This window comes from Lepidochelys kempii, chromosome 16 (genome assembly GCF_965140285.1).
Source record: "Lepidochelys kempii isolate rLepKem1 chromosome 16, rLepKem1.hap1, whole genome shotgun sequence".
Taxonomy (NCBI): Eukaryota; Metazoa; Chordata; order Testudines; family Cheloniidae; genus Lepidochelys; species Lepidochelys kempii.
In genome coordinates this window covers 6,371,122-6,387,385 of record NC_136395.1, presented here as the reverse complement: position 1 = coordinate 6,387,385, position 16,264 = coordinate 6,371,122, and the positions used below count along the sequence as shown (strand labels likewise).

General features: G+C 54.2%; 2 protein-coding genes across 2 annotated transcripts in view; both read right to left on the bottom strand.

The window, feature by feature from the left end:
• Nucleotides 1-11,525, bottom strand: part of LOC140899398 (regulator of G-protein signaling 3) — a 133,964-nt gene extending 122,439 nt beyond the window's left edge. The window contains exons 1-2 of the mRNA XM_078849091.1: nucleotides 6,610-11,525; nucleotides 2,504-2,571 (exon numbers count right to left, since the gene is read on the bottom strand). Of these exons, the coding sequence (XP_078705217.1) occupies nucleotides 2,504-2,518 (15 nt within the window). The 5' untranslated portion in view covers nucleotides 2,519-2,571; nucleotides 6,610-11,525. The remainder of the gene's footprint in view (nucleotides 1-2,503; nucleotides 2,572-6,609) is intronic.
• A 24-nt stretch (nucleotides 11,526-11,549) lies between these two features.
• LOC144929505 (regulator of G-protein signaling 3-like) overlaps nucleotides 11,550-16,264 on the bottom strand; it is an 80,124-nt gene continuing 75,409 nt past the window's right edge. Inside the window, exons 6-9 of the mRNA XM_078849093.1 lie at nucleotides 15,386-15,444; nucleotides 14,318-14,412; nucleotides 13,225-13,293; nucleotides 11,550-11,826 (exon numbers count right to left, since the gene is read on the bottom strand). Coding sequence (XP_078705219.1) covers nucleotides 11,562-11,826; nucleotides 13,225-13,293; nucleotides 14,318-14,412; nucleotides 15,386-15,444 — 488 coding nt within the window. The 3' untranslated portion in view covers nucleotides 11,550-11,561. The remainder of the gene's footprint in view (nucleotides 11,827-13,224; nucleotides 13,294-14,317; nucleotides 14,413-15,385; nucleotides 15,445-16,264) is intronic.

Genomic DNA, 16,264 nt, shown 5'->3' with positions numbered 1-16,264 from the left:
AGAGGACAACGCCGCACAAACACAAAGGGCTTGGTTTGAAGTCACTAACCAAACTGGCTCGGCAGTATCTAGCCCTGCCAGGCTGGGGCTGCGCTGAGCAGACAGGCCAACACTCTGCCTCCCCCAGTTTGCCATCTTTCAGGCCAGTGGTGACTGTCACTGTGTTCATTCTTACAGGGCATTTCCCGAAGCTCCCCATCCCTCCACCAGGCTATAAATGCTCCAGAGGGGTTGAAAATATTTACTGGCAGGAGCTCTGAATTTAAACCCTGCCTATGTGAGAGGAAGGGAGGGATAAGGGACGCTGGGTTGGTTTGTCTAGCTCAACCCTACGGTTTAAAACAAATAACTGAGAATGCAGCTGAGGGAAGCAGAGAGGCGGAATTTGGCACAGATCAATCACAGGGCCAGTTGGGCCCAGTTTCCGACGTGGGCCCTGTGTTTGTGTTGCTGTTTCCCATCCTTGCCTCTCCTATAAATCACAGAGGCCTCGGTCTCAAGCGCCCCATTCAGGTGGCAAAGGATTTAATGTAACGTCCACTGGAAAGACGTAGGGTGAAAAGGCACCACATTCGGACAAATCAGCAGGTGTCCGCAGGAAGGGCCTCTCAGTGAAGCGTAGCACAGTCTAGTCCAGGGGTGGGCAAACTACAGCCCGGGGGCCACATCCAGCCCTTCAGACATTTTAATCTGGCCCTTGAACTCCCGCCAGGGAGTAAGGTCAGGGGCTTGCTCCACGTGGCTCCCGGAGGAAGCAGCACGCCCCCGCTCCGGCTCCTACATGTAGGGGCAGCCAAGGGGCTCTGCATGCTGCTCCTGCCCCAAGTGTCATCCTCACAGCTCCCATTGGCTGGGAATCACAGCCAATGGGAGCTGCAGCGGCAGCGCTTGCGGAAGGGGCAGTGTGCAGAGCTGCCTGGCCGTGCCTCCACGTAGGAGCCAGAGAAGGGACGTGCTGCTGCTTCTGGGAGCTGCTTGAGGAAATCACCCCTTCACCCCCTCCCATGCCCCAACCCCCTACCCCAGCCCTGATCCCCCTCCTGCCCCTTGGTCCCAGCCCGGCGCACCCTCCTGCAGCCCAAACCCTCATCCCCAGCCCCACCCCAGAGCCCACACCGCCAGCTGGAGTCCCTCTCTCCCCCGCACCCCAACTCCCTGCCCCAGCCCAGAGCCACACACTGAACTCCTAATTTCTGGACCTACCACAGAGCCCACACCTCTAGCCAGAGCCCTCATCCCCTCCCGCACCCCATCCCCGAATTTCATGAGCATTCATGGCCCGCCGTACAATTTCCATATCCAAATGTGGCCCTCAGGCCAAAAAGTTTGCCCATCCCTGGCCTAGTCACACAGCTCTGGCTCCTTTGAAAGTCTTTGGAATGAATCACTCCTCTCCCTGAGCTAGAGCAAAGCCTCTCCATGGCCTCCAGGCTCTCCAGCACCACCCCACAGCACATGTGTAGGGAAGCACAGGCACATCCCCACATTGTCAGGTAGTTTCCCCATGGGGTGTACGTCGCTCTTGGCTTGTTTCCCACAGATCTCACCTGCATGGCCCAATCCACACTGCAGCTCCAGCCACTCCACAGTTTTCTAACCAGCCTGCAACTCTCTCATCTGCCCTGGTCACAAGGGGTGCGGTGCTGAGTCCACGCTGGAATCTTTGTGCCTCGTACCTACACAGGCCACGCAACCCAGCTAGGTACATACCAGTGCATTCTGGGAAATTTGGGCACCTATCCCGTAAGAAGCCAGCAGGGGACAGAGTGCCCAGGAGATGCACATACCACAGCAGTAACAGTGCATGCTGAAACATCCCACTACACAGAGAATGGAGGGAGGAGGTCCAACCAGCCCGGTTACATGGTCAGGGTCCAGTTCACACAGCAACAAAACAGAGTGCTGACCCAGGTGCCAGAAGAGAGCCATGGGGCAGCCTAGGCCTGCAGCTGCCATGGGTCCTGGCTACTGACCATGCTGCATGAAGACACCGATTGCATCTAGAGTCACTAACTGGTTACAAAATCAGCCTATATGCTGGAGTGTGGACAGGGCCTAAATGGAGAGGAGGGCTGCAAAGGAAGCCACCATGCTGTGTTCGGACACAGCCTGCCACAGAGGAGACACAGAGGAGACACACACACTGCGCTCTCTCTCATGAAGACTTGCCCATTGTGCTTTGTTGTACAAAGCAAATGTAACTCTGGCTCGTTCTGCGTGTGAGAAACCATCCCAGGCCCACTCGTTTCATGGTCCCATTCTGACTCCCCTGCTCAGCAACCCCCCAGACTTTCCTCTCCTCCCTGCTGGCCTAGCACTAGCCCTCTCTGCCCTTTCACTGAGTCCTACTACTGTGCAGAGGAGCCACCTCCGGCACAGCTCCTGCCCTGGGATCAGCCTCCCGCTGGCCCTTCTCTCCCGCTCCTGCCCCTGCTCCCTGGGTCATTAGTGCTGTGCTGCTCCCACTGGGCTCAGCTGGCCCCGGCACACCTGTCACACCTACCTTGAGCTGCTCCATGTTCTCAGCCTCCTGGTTTCCCAGTGCAGCCCCCTGGCTCACCAGTAGTGGCTCTAGAAGGCAACAGAAAGAGCACGTCACATAGGCTGCTCTCAGGCACTACGCAGACGCTTCTGCCTTTAACATGGTGGCATTTCCTGTGGGTGTTTGAAGACCCGGAAATTCCCTGTTGATCCACTGAGGGTGGCATGAGGGGCAGCTGCCACATGCCCTTCACACACATTGCCCTGCGACTGTGTCCCAGCCCAGACCGCACTCTGTGCAGACAACCCCCGCAGCACATCTCCTGTCCCAGGCCTGCTCCACTCCTGCAGACACTGGGCAGCCCCACAGGTTAGAGCCAGGCAGGATAGAGAACTCAGCAAGGACCTGATCCAAAGCTCACTGGAGGCAACAGGAGGGAATCCATTGATTTCAATGGTCCCAAGGCTGGCGGATGCTGGCCCAAAGCTGGAGAGCATGTGAGATGCAGCAGCAGCAGCATGTGGTGATAGGCACAGCGAGTGGGAGAGACAGGGAGGAAAGAAGGGCTTGTGTCCCCAAGGAGGGGGAGGATGCCCCTTCTCTCTGGGTCACCCCATTTAGACCTGGCCAGGATCTCTCCTGTGTAAGTGCTAACATGGCCCCATTACCACAATGTCTGAGCTTCGCTGAGTTGGGAAATCCAGGTTGTGTAAAGACAATATGGCAGCCAGGCTGAGCCCTGGGCTGGAGGGCTGGACTCTCCACAGGAAAGCTGGGGAGCAATTGAGGTGTGATCGGTTCCTCTGCCTTCCCCCCAGTAGGGGAGGAGGAGCTGGCAGGGGTGGGGTTGTCCTAGATGGAAAGGAGGAGAAGGAGCTGTATTCTGTCCTTGCTTAGCCCCTGGGAAAGTGTGCAGGAGAGGAACTCCCCTCCTGCATGCTCCCTGGGCCCAGCTGAGGAGAGATGGTGTTCCCCAGTACCCACTGAACCACTCCAGCACCTAGTGACATGCATTGTGCACCGGCCGCCCTTGGTAGAAAGGGAAGCAGCTAGGAGGAGCCATGCCAAACAGCCTGGTTATCTGTAAATGAACCCCCCCGCACACCCCCAGCCTACTCCTCAGATGTCTCAGAGCTCCTGCAGGCTTGCTGTCTCACTGAACCAGGCCATCCGTGTCTCCAGGGCTCCTCAGGGGACAGCACAAGGGAGGGCATCTCCCTCTCCTAAACAGATTTACCTGGGACTTTCCAGAATATCCCAATCTGCCCCTCAGAGCAAGTGCAGAGAGATGCTGCCCGTCACACCTTCCTATGGATGTAGTCCCTGCTGTGACTGCAAACCATAGCACTGTCCTTAGCTACAGCAAGCCGGGCGCTGCCTCTCTCGTCCCTAGGTCATTCTCCTGCCTCCACTACAACCCAGCATTGCTGCGGGAGCCAGGCAGCCGGGAGAACATTAGTGATGGGTCAGGTGTGTGATGCTGGCAGACCAGGTGCCAGCTCATGCCATTGTCCCCATGCCTCAACCGAACACTGACAAACACCTAGCTGGAATCAGTGTTAGGATTGTTAAAACTGGTATTAGGATTATATGAATGTGCTTAGTGTTTAGACTTTACCGAACGCTTGTGAGTTGCTGCCGGCATTCATCTCATCTATAGCGTCTGTATTTCCCAGTGTAAGGTAATATGTGAGCATTTGTATTGTGAGCCTGTGACTGTGTAAATCAGGGGATAGGGAGAGACATTAACTAGTGTGAAGGGCTGATCTCCAGCAGAAGGACTTATGTCCTGCCCAACGGGCAAGGTCCATTAACCCCAGACAGACTATTGCAGGGACATTAAAGAGGACAAAAGACTCTTTAGTTGTCCTGCTCTGCCCCCTTCCCCAAAGATGAGTCATGCAAGTGAGTTCCTCCCATCAGCTGTGTCTGCAGCTCAGAGCACATGGGAAGAGGGGGATAAACAGAAGGAACCGATTATCTCTATGCTGCTTGGACGCTGCTTAGCCTGGGCTAGCCCTAAAGGTCATCTAGAGCTTGTTCATTATAGAAATTTCTATTACCTCTTGAAACTGAAGATTGTAACTCACTTGTACATGTACATTTATCTGTTTTAACCTCATAAATAGCTCTCTTCTTTCCTTTTCCTATTCATAAATCTGTATGTAGTTTATTACAGTATTGGCTACAAGCCTTGTCTTTGGTGTGAGATCTAAGGTGCAACTTACCTGGGTAAGTGACTGGACCTTTAGGACTCGGAGTAACCTGAATATTGCTCTGATTGGTGGTGTAAGGGACCATCCATCACAAAGGCAGGCTCCCCTGGGTGGTGCGACAGGTCAGACTACCCAAGGGGACTGTCTGTGACCCTACATTTAGGCTGGGGAGTTTACACATGATAATTGGTTGGAACTCACAGCCGGGGGGGTTCGTGGCCTGGTTCCTGCCAATCTGCTCTGAGGTTGGTGATCACACACTTGAGTCACTGCAGGCAGCCTAGCAGGGCGGTTCAGGAGGAGCTGGGCTCAGAGCCAGGGCTGGCACCCTAAGGCAGTACTGGGGCTGTGAGGTTATTGTGCAGTGCAGAGAGCCTGGGCTGTCCGAGTGGCCCCATTAAGCACACACTCAGGGCAGCTAGCCCGTCCCACTTCTCGCTAGCTTGGTGAGAGATAACATGTGTGTCTCCTCCAGCTGGACATCGCATCCCCGACTCACAGTGTAGCTGCACCCTGGGTGGCCTTCGGAGGGGCAGAAGTTTCCCTTTTACCCTTTCCTGGAGAAGGCCAATGCTGGATTTTGGCCCAGCAATGCTCACACACTGAGCTGGCTCAAAGGCAGTTTGGGGTCCGAGTCTCCAACATCCCATGATAAATCATCTACTGGGGAGCAGGAAAACCATGCCGGCAGTGACCTGGCAGCACTGCTGGGAGAGCAGCACAGGGAGGCTGCCAGCCAGGCCCAGCTCCACGCAGCACAGGCAGGGACGCTCTGTGGGGCCACCAGGCCACAGGCTCCTACTTGAGTCTCCCCTGGAGGCCCGCAGAGAATACCTGGAGGCCAGCTATAGGATGGACAATGGCTCTTGAAAGGCTTCAATCCACATAAGAAGTCTACATGAGGACTTTCAAGGTAGCATGTGAACAATGGCTGCTGCCTGTAAAAACGGAGTCATGCACGGACATGTGACTTGCCCAGGTGACTCCAGAATTCCATCTTGGACATGGACTTTGCACAGGAGAGAGGAGGGGGTATCCACACACAAGAGAAAGTCTATTTAAACCCCTGGGAGACCCCTCCATTTGGTCTTCAGCTGGCTCAAGAGATAGCCTCTCCACCCCCAAGGATACCTGAAAGAAACTGGAACAAAGGACAGTAACTACAGTGGGTGTGAGGGATTGCTGGATCCAGACTAGAAGGAGACTAGTCTGTAAAATGAAGCTTACTGGAATTCCTCTGAAGGTGAGGTTTTTATCTGTATTGTTTTCTTACTGTATTAGACATAGACTTGTGTTTTCTATTTTATTTTGCTTAGTAATTCACTTTGTTCTGTCTGCTATTACTTGGAACCACTTAAATCCTACTTTCTGTATTTAATAAAATCACTTTTTACTTATTAATTAACCCAGAATATGTATTAATACCTGGAGGACAAATAGCTCTGCATATCTCTCTGTCAGTGTTATAGAGGGCGAACAATTCATGAGTTTACCCTGTATAAGCTTTATACAGGGTAAAACGGATTTATTTGGGGTTTTGACTCCATTGGGAGTTGAGTATCTCAGTGTTAAAGACAGGAACACTTCTTAAGCTGCTTTCAGTTGAAGCCTACAGCTGTTAGGGGACACGGTTCAGACCTGGGTCTTAGTTTGCAGCAGGCTAGTGGGACGGGCTCAGACCAGCCAGGGCAATGAAGTCCCAAGCTGGGAGGGCAGGGAAAGCAGGGGCAGAAGTAGTCTTGGCACATCAGTTGGCAGCCCCAAGGGGGTTTCTGTGATCGAACCCATCACACCTGGCTCCACACAGTGCCAGTGGGGAGGAGGCAGGGCATGAGAACCCATGCCCCTCCCATGCTCTGCTAGCTCTTGGGACGTACCACTCCCCAGAGCATGCTGCCGAGGGGGACCCACCTCTGCTCTGCTTCAGACGCCGCGTGGCCACCTTCAGGTGCTTGGTCCTGCCCAGGTCCTCGCCAAGAAGATAGTACCAGCCGCTGACCTCCTAGGGGCAGAGAGAAGGGGTGAGAGCCGTGGAGCTCAGGCTCAGCAGGGCAGCTGCACTCCAGCCCCACAGGAGAGCGTGTCTGTGCAAAAGCTGTGAGTGCAGGGTGCTGGCTGAGCAGTGCCTGCCTGGCTGGGCAGAACACAGAGCAGGCAGGAAAGACACCATCTACACCCAGCACACCCCAGCCCAGTGTCAGCAAAGTTGGTGGCCCTGGAGCCCTGCAGGAGAGTCCACAGTGCAGCCAGAGGTGTCAGCACCATTGATTCCCGAGGCTGAGCCAGCATGAGCACAGGGGCGTGTCCTAGAGCAGACTGGGCCCAAGCGCCCTGTGTCTGAGCTGGCTGAGCTCAGGGGGTGACGTGAGCCGGGCACTGCAGCAGAAGGGAGGGCGCCTGCCTGGCTCACTGGCGCAGGGAGTCCCAGGCAGAGGGAGCACCGTGGAAGGAGAACATGTGAGACGGGAGGAGGGATTCCTTAGAATGAAGGAGGAGCAGGATCCAGGCTGATGCAGGGCAGGACAGGACAGGACAAGAGATTGGGAACTGAGGGCACAGGGGGCAGCTGTGGTGGGGATGACAGGGCCCCACATCCCTTGGTCAGACCTCCTCTCCTCACTGGGGGATATTTCCCCACTCTGTTCCTCCCCGGCCTGCTGGTTGCTGGGTCCAGGTGCAGTTTGGTGACAGGATGAGCAGATTTTCCACCTGCTCTGACTCAGGAACAGACGCAATGCTTGTGCCCAGCCACTCACGGGGCTCCAGCCATTAGCATGGAAAGGCCTCAGCTCCAGAGCACATTAGCACTGCCACAGCAAGCCCAAGATAGGGACTCGCTTGCTGTAATTCAGACAAGGCTTCCCCACTGCCCATAGCCCCAAAGGGCCATTCCAGCAGCTGGAAATAGCTGGAGCACAGAGGCTGTCTGGCCACACACCCCTGTCCTCTAGCCATGCTGCCAGCATCAGGGGCTGATATGGGCGTAGGGCCTGGAGCCACTGTATTTTGCCACTTCACTGTCATCCAGGGAATCTGGTAGCAAAGTGGTATTCCCAGGTGGTTTCCAGCCTCATTATGCAAAAGGACCATATCAGAATGAGGAGCAGGCCTAGGTCACTGCTTTAACTCTGTCACCAGGAAGTGCTGACCAAACGTGCTGCAGCATGGCCTACGTTAAATTAAGCAGTTGTTCCAGCCCAGTCCTTCGCTGAAATGTGTCTACATTGCATGTGCCCCATGCTGGCAGTCTCAGCAAATGGCCAGTATTCTAGCCCTACCACCAGAGGGGTCATCTGCAATCCACACTGAGCGCCTTCAGCAGTGCAGGGGGGGCAAGGTCAGGGCTCTTTCACCACCTTCCATGCATGCTGCAGGCCAGGCTGGGCAGGCCATTCCGTACACAATGGACAAAGTGTTTGGTTAAAGAAGAGTCTCAAATCAGTGGGCAGGAAACTATCACTGAGAGTTTCCTGAATTACCATGCAGAACCCTGAAGACAGCTCATGCCAGCCACACGAGGGACAGCTGTGTGTTCACAGCATCAGCCTCCAGATGTGACTCCAGAATGTGTGTGCGTGCACGTGTGCGTTTGTGTGTGCGTACCTGCCTCCTGCCTCTACCCATACAGTTTGCAAGTCACAATTAGCCTCTGGAACTCATTGCCACAGCCTAGCAAGATTCAAAAAAAAGATTGGACATTGATATGGATCAAAGAACCAGAGTCACAATAGTAACTATTAAAGACTAAAACATGAGTTTTAGAGGGGACATGAGCAAGCATATTTCAAGGCATGAGCAAGCAGATTAATAGATTCACAGATGTTAAGACCAGACATGATCATCCAGTCTGATCTCTTGAGTAGCACAGGCCAGAGAATCTCGCCCAGGAATTCCTGCATCAAACTCATCCCTTCCAGTGGAGCTAGAGCACAAAGACATATCCAGTCTTAGTTTAAAGATGCCAAGAGACGCACAATCCATCACATCCCTTGGCAAGGTTTTTCCAGTGATGAAGTACCCTCTGTGTTCAAAATGTACACCTCACTTCTAGTTTGAATTCGTCTGGCTTCAGCTTCCAGCCACTGGATCTTGTTCTGCCTTTGTCTGCTACATTAGATCTAGATTAAATCTGCTTTCAGAAATCTTCTCCCTGTACAGGGACTTAGAGACTGTGATCAAGTCACCTCTGAACCTTCCTTTAATAAACTGAGCTTGTTTGGTCTCTTGCTACAAGGCTTCAGACCCTTCTTGTAGCTCTTTTCTGAACCCTTTGGATTTCTCAATGCCCTGTCTGAAGTGTGAACCCCAGCCCTGGACACCGACACCAGGAATCAGTCTCTAATTGAGGGGGTTCAGATGACATTTCCTTGTGGTCAGGTTATTCCAGAGCCACCTGTTGCAGGATTCTTGCACCTTGCTGGTGCTGGCCACTGTCAGTGACAGGACGTGGGGCTGGATGGATCTCAGCCTGATCCAGTCTGGTAGCTTCTGGGTTGCCTGTGTTTCTCAGGACCCAGAAGTGGGGATCTGTGGAAGCCATTTACTTTAGCAGAATTACTGGTTTATTTGAGGAAGAAAACCCCAGTCGACTTTAAAGCTGTATTACCAAGAAAGTGACAACAGGTGGCAGCACTGGCTTGACAGAATCCCCCTGTCCCCCTAGGCGTGGATGGAGTGGGCAATGATGGGAAAGGCACTGGCCCAGCCATTCATGTATTTTCTCCAAGACACTGAATGACAAAATGCAGCAGCTGCAAGAGGGGCAGCAGGCGCCTACCCCCATCTGGTAACAGGATTAGTGTGAGTGCATTCCCACCAGCAGGGGCCAGAGCCGGCATGGGCATCACTGGCTGGGAAGTGTGGGTTAGTGGCACAGTAACTCTGCAGTACCATGCCCTGATGCAGCCATGCTAGCCCTGACTTAGCCCAAAGGATACGGAGCAGCTAACAGCCAGGACAGCCAGGGATGGGGAGTCGAAGGGGACAAGAGCGGGGATCGAACACAGAATGGCTCAGATCCGAGGCCGGTCTAGCCCAGTGTCCTGTCCCACAGCAGTAGATGGGAGACAATCTGCTCCCAGGAAGGTGGCAGACTGGTCTCTAGTTAGGGATTGGGTTAAACACGGAAACAGGATGGTTTATCCCCCTTGTTCCAATACTCTGCTTTTCACATTAACGTTAGCTAGAGACTGGGCTCTCCCAACTGGGGACACCAGCCCCATGGAGCTCCGCTCCCTCTCCTCCCCAGTCTGCACAATGCTGCACCCTCAGCCAGGCTCGGAAGGCTCCTTCCCCCAGCTTCCATGCCCTGCTGTAAGCATGTCACTGGAACCAGCGACTCACACACCTGATGCCCACCTGCCCCACTCTGACTAGCCACGGTGCCCCATTCACTCTGCCCCTTGCCCTCCCTGTTCCCCACAGCTAGGCACCTCAAACCAGTGCCACTCTTGGAAACAGAATTCTCACCCTCACTTTCCTCACCTGTAAAATGGGGCTCCATGGGTGGTAAGTCCAACACCCTGACCTCTGCAGAGCCCTTGGGGACCGAGGGGCAGAACGCACAGTGGAAGTGTTATTGTGCTGGGTTTCAGAGAGTTAAACCAATGCCTCAGTTGGACACCTGGCCTCAGACATGGCTACAGAGCAGAGGAAGTGTCCGGAATGGCTTATGCCACTGAGCAAACAGGCTGCCACCGTTAGCGCCCCACACCTACCTGAGCCAGCCCCAGTGGAGCAGTGTCCTCTGCATGCTGATGGCACAGCAGCCTGGAGGGCGGCAGGAGGGCGCCCGCTGGGCCCAGCATGAGGGAGCTGGGAGCCACTGAAGTACAGCTCCCCCATCTGGTCGACAGCTACACACAGTCCACAGGGCCCCAGGCTGACGACCAGCCTTGACCACTGAGCTGCGTCCATTGTCCAGAACTGGTGGTCAACTGCCAAGGCCAGCACCATCTCTGGGCTACCCCCTGGGCTGAACCATGCTTGGGTGTTGGCAGAAGGGTCCGGGGACTCCAGGTCCTGTGAGAGGGGCTGGCCCTTTCCGCATGCCTGGGACAAGGCTCGAAGACGGCAGCCTCAGCAAAGGGCTGGGAAGGAGCTTTCGCCAGCTGGAAGAGGCCAGACCCCCAGGGGGCAGGTCATAGTGTTCCTGGGGCCTCCAGGATGTGGGGAGACAGGCATTGCTCTCCCCACCATCGCCAGTGCGGGGCAGGTCTGGCCAGGGTGAACAGTCACTGATCTGCAGATCAGATGGGAAATGTGGGCCCCCAGGAAGCACGAAGGCAGCAGGATGCCCCAGGCCGGCCACAATAGGGAGGAGCCCAGGGTTTGGGGTGCTGCAGGAAGGGAAAGCAGAGCATCTCTTCTCCCCGGGTGCCACACACAGCCCCGTTCTGGGCAGGATGGGCAGCACTTGCATTCACCAGCCACAGGCCAGTGTGCAGCCTGGCACTCCACCCTGGGGCTGGTGGGCCACCCAGCCAGGCCTCACAGAAACAAGGCAGGCGGCCTTGTGCAGCCTTGAACCTGGACTGGTATTTGGCCAGAGCGGCCTGTCCTCAGTGCCAGCAAGCGGCAGATGGGGTCCCTGTCAGACGATGGCCTGTGCCTCCAACTTGAGCAGGCACCACTGGCTGAGAGAGTCACCACGATGCCCTCACTCCCCTGGCCCTCCGGCTCCCCACCTCAGCAGCCTCATGGCGCTCTCCTCAGTTGAGAGGTGCCTGCAGGGCAGGGAGGCCGCTGTCAGGACTCCTCTGCCTTCCCTGCAGCTCCAGACCAAAGACAGCAGCTCCCTCTGCCCTCTGCAGAGCTGCGTACGTGCTCACCACACTGTTGGAAATGCTCTCTCCACTGGAAAACTACCTCCAGCTGTCACTTCCAATCTGCTCTCCTGCCAGCCTCCCGGAGAGGCCCTGGCACCCTCGCTCCCAGCCCCAGGGCACTTCACCACGAGGCTCTGCCAAGGGCACTGCGCCTCGGACGGGAGGACGTCGCCTCCTCCCATCTGGCACATAGGAAGGGCCTGAACCCAATGTGTGCTCCATACCCACAAGGGACTGTACCTTGTCTGGGGTCAGGAGCGACTTCACACCAAAACTCATACAGCCGATTAGCTGGCTCTGTCTAGAGAAGGATTCAGAGAGCAGGGTTAGTGTCTCCCCTTAAACCCTCCTTAACCAAGAGACCCAGGAGCAGCTTCCCCACCAGCATGGCTCCCGTGCCTTCCCTCCGCCAGGAGGGCCTGGCTCCTGCAGGAATGATGTTAGCACAGGGCTAAGGAGACACAGAGCTACACACCTTCTCTCCCCCAGACATGCACCCTCTGGGCTTTCTGTCCTCTCCCTGAGGGCAGGGCTTTGCAGGCAGCAGGAGCCCCCACTGCACTGATCTCGCCAGGTCACCCTGCACTTCGGTCCAGCCCCTCCTGCGTTTTCTCCACTCCGATCATGGTGTCACTCCAAGGATGGCCGTGGCTGGAATCCCACCCCAGACAGCCATGTCTCTGCCATGAGACTGGCACAGAGGGGCAGGGGCTTGGAGGTTAGTTAGTTAGTTAGTTAGTTAGTTAGTTAGTTAGTTAGTTAGTTAGTTAGTTAGTTAGTTAGTTAAAAAAGCCAACGAACCTCTGGAGCCAGGCTGGACACCTGTTGGACATTTGCTGTGGAGACGGAGGCACCTCTGCGTGCCTGGGCATCCGTCCCTGCACAGCAGAGGGGCCCTGGAGAGCCCGCCTGGTATACCGGCTTTGGCACTAAGTGAATTTGCTCGGAGACCAAAGCTCTCCCAGCCATTTACATCTCTGGCATTTGCTGACAGCTGCCACGCAGGCACCTGAGACCATGCTGAACACCTGGACTGGTTGCACCAATGGCCAGCACAACTCAAAACAGGCTGCCCATGTGCCATTCTTTCTTATGAAGCTGCATGCAGCATCTGGGGTGGGCCATGAGCCATTCATGGGCTACCACCAGGCATTGGTGTGAGCAGACGCTGTACAGGCTTCCCCTAGGCTAACTGACCTCTCAGCAACATTACCCACAAGCCGCTGCAAAATGCTCCCCTGGCCCCAGCAAAGTCTGCTCTTGGAACAGGAGTTTGCTTCAGTGTCAGCCCAGCAGCAGCCCCAAATAGCCCTAGGTCACGGCCAGAGACCAGTCAGCATCCACAGCTTCCCAGCAGCACTCGGGGCCCCGCATGCGACAGAGAGCACCCTGAGCAGAAGTGTGTGCCCTCTGGGGAGAAGCAGAGGCCGGGTGTGCAGACGTTCTTCACCCACCCCTCACAAAGGGGCTCACTCTGGTGCCAATGCTGCTTAGATCAAGCAGCCACATCATGCCCTCGCTCTACCACGTGACACCCACTGACGCCAGGCTGGGCCACGTGACCGAGGCTCCGAAGGAACTCACATGGAAGTGGCCAGAGCAGATGGTATTTTTATCCCTTCTCCAGCCTTTCCAAACCTCAGTAAAGAGATGGCTCAGTGGCATTCCAACCCCAGCCCCGTCCTGGCAGTGGCTTTACCTGGAATTTCTCTCTTGGTTCCAGACTGTAACCAGAAGACGCTTTTGTTCATCTTCTTCTTGAACCGGGCTGTAACAGAAGCCAAAAAGGACAGGTTGAGAGCACCCAACGCCACCAGGAACACACACCAGGGGTGCGTTTGGTGTGTCTTTAATGCTCCAGTGACGCCCTAGCCCCCACTCCCTGCCCCACTGATTCCTACATGAAGCTTCCCAGCAATTGCCATAAATGGCACTCTTTTCAAATGAGCTATTGTGCACTAATTTACTAAAATTAACGGGACTGCAAGCTCCAATCCATGTTTATTACATCAAGAAGAACTTGAGGGCCATGCTGCTTGCGTGGTTAAACAAAGGAGACATTTGTTATTGACAAGCTGTTGCAAGGGGAGGTGAACTCTCCTGGGGAGGTGCTGAAACACAGCTCAGGGTGTTTAAGGACAGACACATGTTAAACATTAAAGGAACAACACCACAAAAACACTATCATTCATGTTCCTAAATAATCACTCTGTGCCAGTCTAAATATTTCATGAGTACAGAGATCCAACAGAGGCAGGTCTGCTAGAAATAATGAACTCCACCAAAACACTGCAAGCCACCAGCCCCCTTCCCATGCAAGGACATGCTAGAGCTTTGGGAAATCCTTTTACCTTCCTTGTTCATACTGATCCACCAGATCGTGGCAGGCTCAGGGTCTAGGAAATGGAATGTTTTCCCCGACTCCATATGGATGCACAGAAGCTACCAAATAAGAAACTCCAAATGTGCAGGAGTATTGCTGTCACGCTCTATAGTCACAGCTTTGTGAGCTTCAGCAAAGCTCTGTTCAAAAGTTCAAGGCATTTCAGCTACAAGAAACAGCAAAATAATGTCTGTCACTCTTCATTTTGGTACAAAACCTCATCATGCATGAGGCATGTTTATTGAAGCTAATAGTGTAAGAATAAACAGGGGATCTTGGGCAGGAGAAGCTAAGGCAGCATTTGCCACAGTTCAGATTCTCTTCCAGCTCCATTCCGAACACATGCCCCACTTGGAACACAACCCAGCGGAAGGACAGGATGGTGCTGCCTCGGACCCTGCATACTCACAAGAGAAAGTGCTCATGGAAGATGGGATTTTTGCTGTCTGGAACAGTCTTGGTTTTTTGCCTGCATTTCCGATCAGTATCTGGTACTACAGACATCTTGATGTAGAGAAACAAACGGCGCATTAGCCATCTTTAAGCAAATACGAACTCGCTACAGACCCAGCAATTGTCTAGTGCTTAGATCATCAGAAGGCCCACCAGTCAGCTTTATGGATGGCTAGGTCTCAAAGATGTAGTTTGTGCTAGCCAGGTTTTTAGGTCTCTTTGCACTGACCAGGTCTAGCCACAACATTACAAAGCTCCTTTGGGCAATGTGAAAAGGAGAAATTCTTCCTTAGCAATTCAGAGAATTCAGTGTTTGATTTGCGCAAATATTCCTAGCCAGTCTCTGGCCATGTAAAGACAGACACACACACACACACACAGGGGTCTGAGACCCGCTGAGGGAGAACGCTTAGTCCATTGCATGACACATATTTTCGGTTAGAATCAGAGGCAGTAGAGATGGAAATGACCTACTAAGGTGCTATCAATTTAACCAGGATTGCTCAGCCCTGTGCCCTACAGTGCAGTTACTGGAGTTTCTCTAATGCTGACCATCCATTATCATCCCTTTCCTCAGTCTGCATAATAGCATTGGCTTGCAAAAAAAGATGAGCGCAGAGAGCCACAGGCAGAGCTTTCCCCTCTAGCTCCCACGTTCTCTGCCAGTAATGACTCTGTGACAACAAATTCTCCATCAGAGGGTGCCATAGCCCACAAGTGCAGTTAGCACAGTGATGCACCCAGCACCTTGCAAAAGACTGGCTGTCTTAGCTCACCTGGTGCAGGAAAGTTACTCAGCAGCCCGTAAATACAGGGATGGGAGTGGGGGAGTTCAGGACAAATGGGCAGAACAATGCTAAGGTTCTGCCTCAGTTTCTGTGGAGCCCCAGATGAGGAACAGAGAGAAGATGGGAGCCCAGCTGCATGCCTGGAGGAATTCACCCCAAAACCAGAAGGGGTATAAAGTGGTCACATCCACATCCCCAGCTGAACCCAAAGCCCCTGGAGCAGCAAGAGAACCCACCTTCACATAGGAGTCACATGTCCTGTACTCTTTTCCCATCAGGCCTTTTGCTTCCATAACTGGAAAGAAAATGAAACATGGTTGAAAAGAGATAAGCAAGGCATCTTCCCACAGCACTGTGCTCATGCCCTGGTGCCAGGCACTGAAAGCAGGGCTCCTCCTTTTCACGTCTGACTGGCAGGATTAACCCAGAGCTGGCTTATAGAACATGGGCTGGCAGCCTCCGCGCCCGGCAGGCTCCTTGCACGTGCACCTCCCTGCCCCTGAGGGCTTGTGGGGCACAAGGGGGATTGCAGAGAGAAATCGTGGAGGGTTCTATTTTGAAGTAAAACTGTCCTATGAATACGTGCGTCTGCGGCGGAGCTTGGAGCAGATGCAGCCCAGCATCCAGCTGACAAATTGCATTTCACCCACCTGACTTCACACAACACTGGGGAAACTGGCGCCATGCCCCGGGCCAAATGTATCATCAAGTTACATAGCAAAGGCCAGAGCTCCATCTCTGCCCCGCCTATGCGAAGCCAGCCTCCCTGCACTGACTGCAGTGGCAAGGCACCATTCTTTCTAGCCATGCGAGTGAAATGAGAATCTGGCCCCAGCACACAGAGATGGTAACTAGACTGTTCTGTACGTGATGCGCTGTCAGAGCTGCACACAGCCAGGAGCTGCCATTCAGAACATGGCCTGCTATCATACAGCAGGAGCTTTGCATCTGCCAAGGGGAGGCCTGGGTTCGTCTAGGTCAGGATCAGGCTGTCACAAACAGCACAGGAGCAAAGGGCTTGCAGTAAGAGCCCTCTGTTTGCTCAAACTCCTAGTTTTCCACTACAATATTTGGGGCTGACGCTTTCCCAGATGTGAAGGCCAGGAGGGACCATG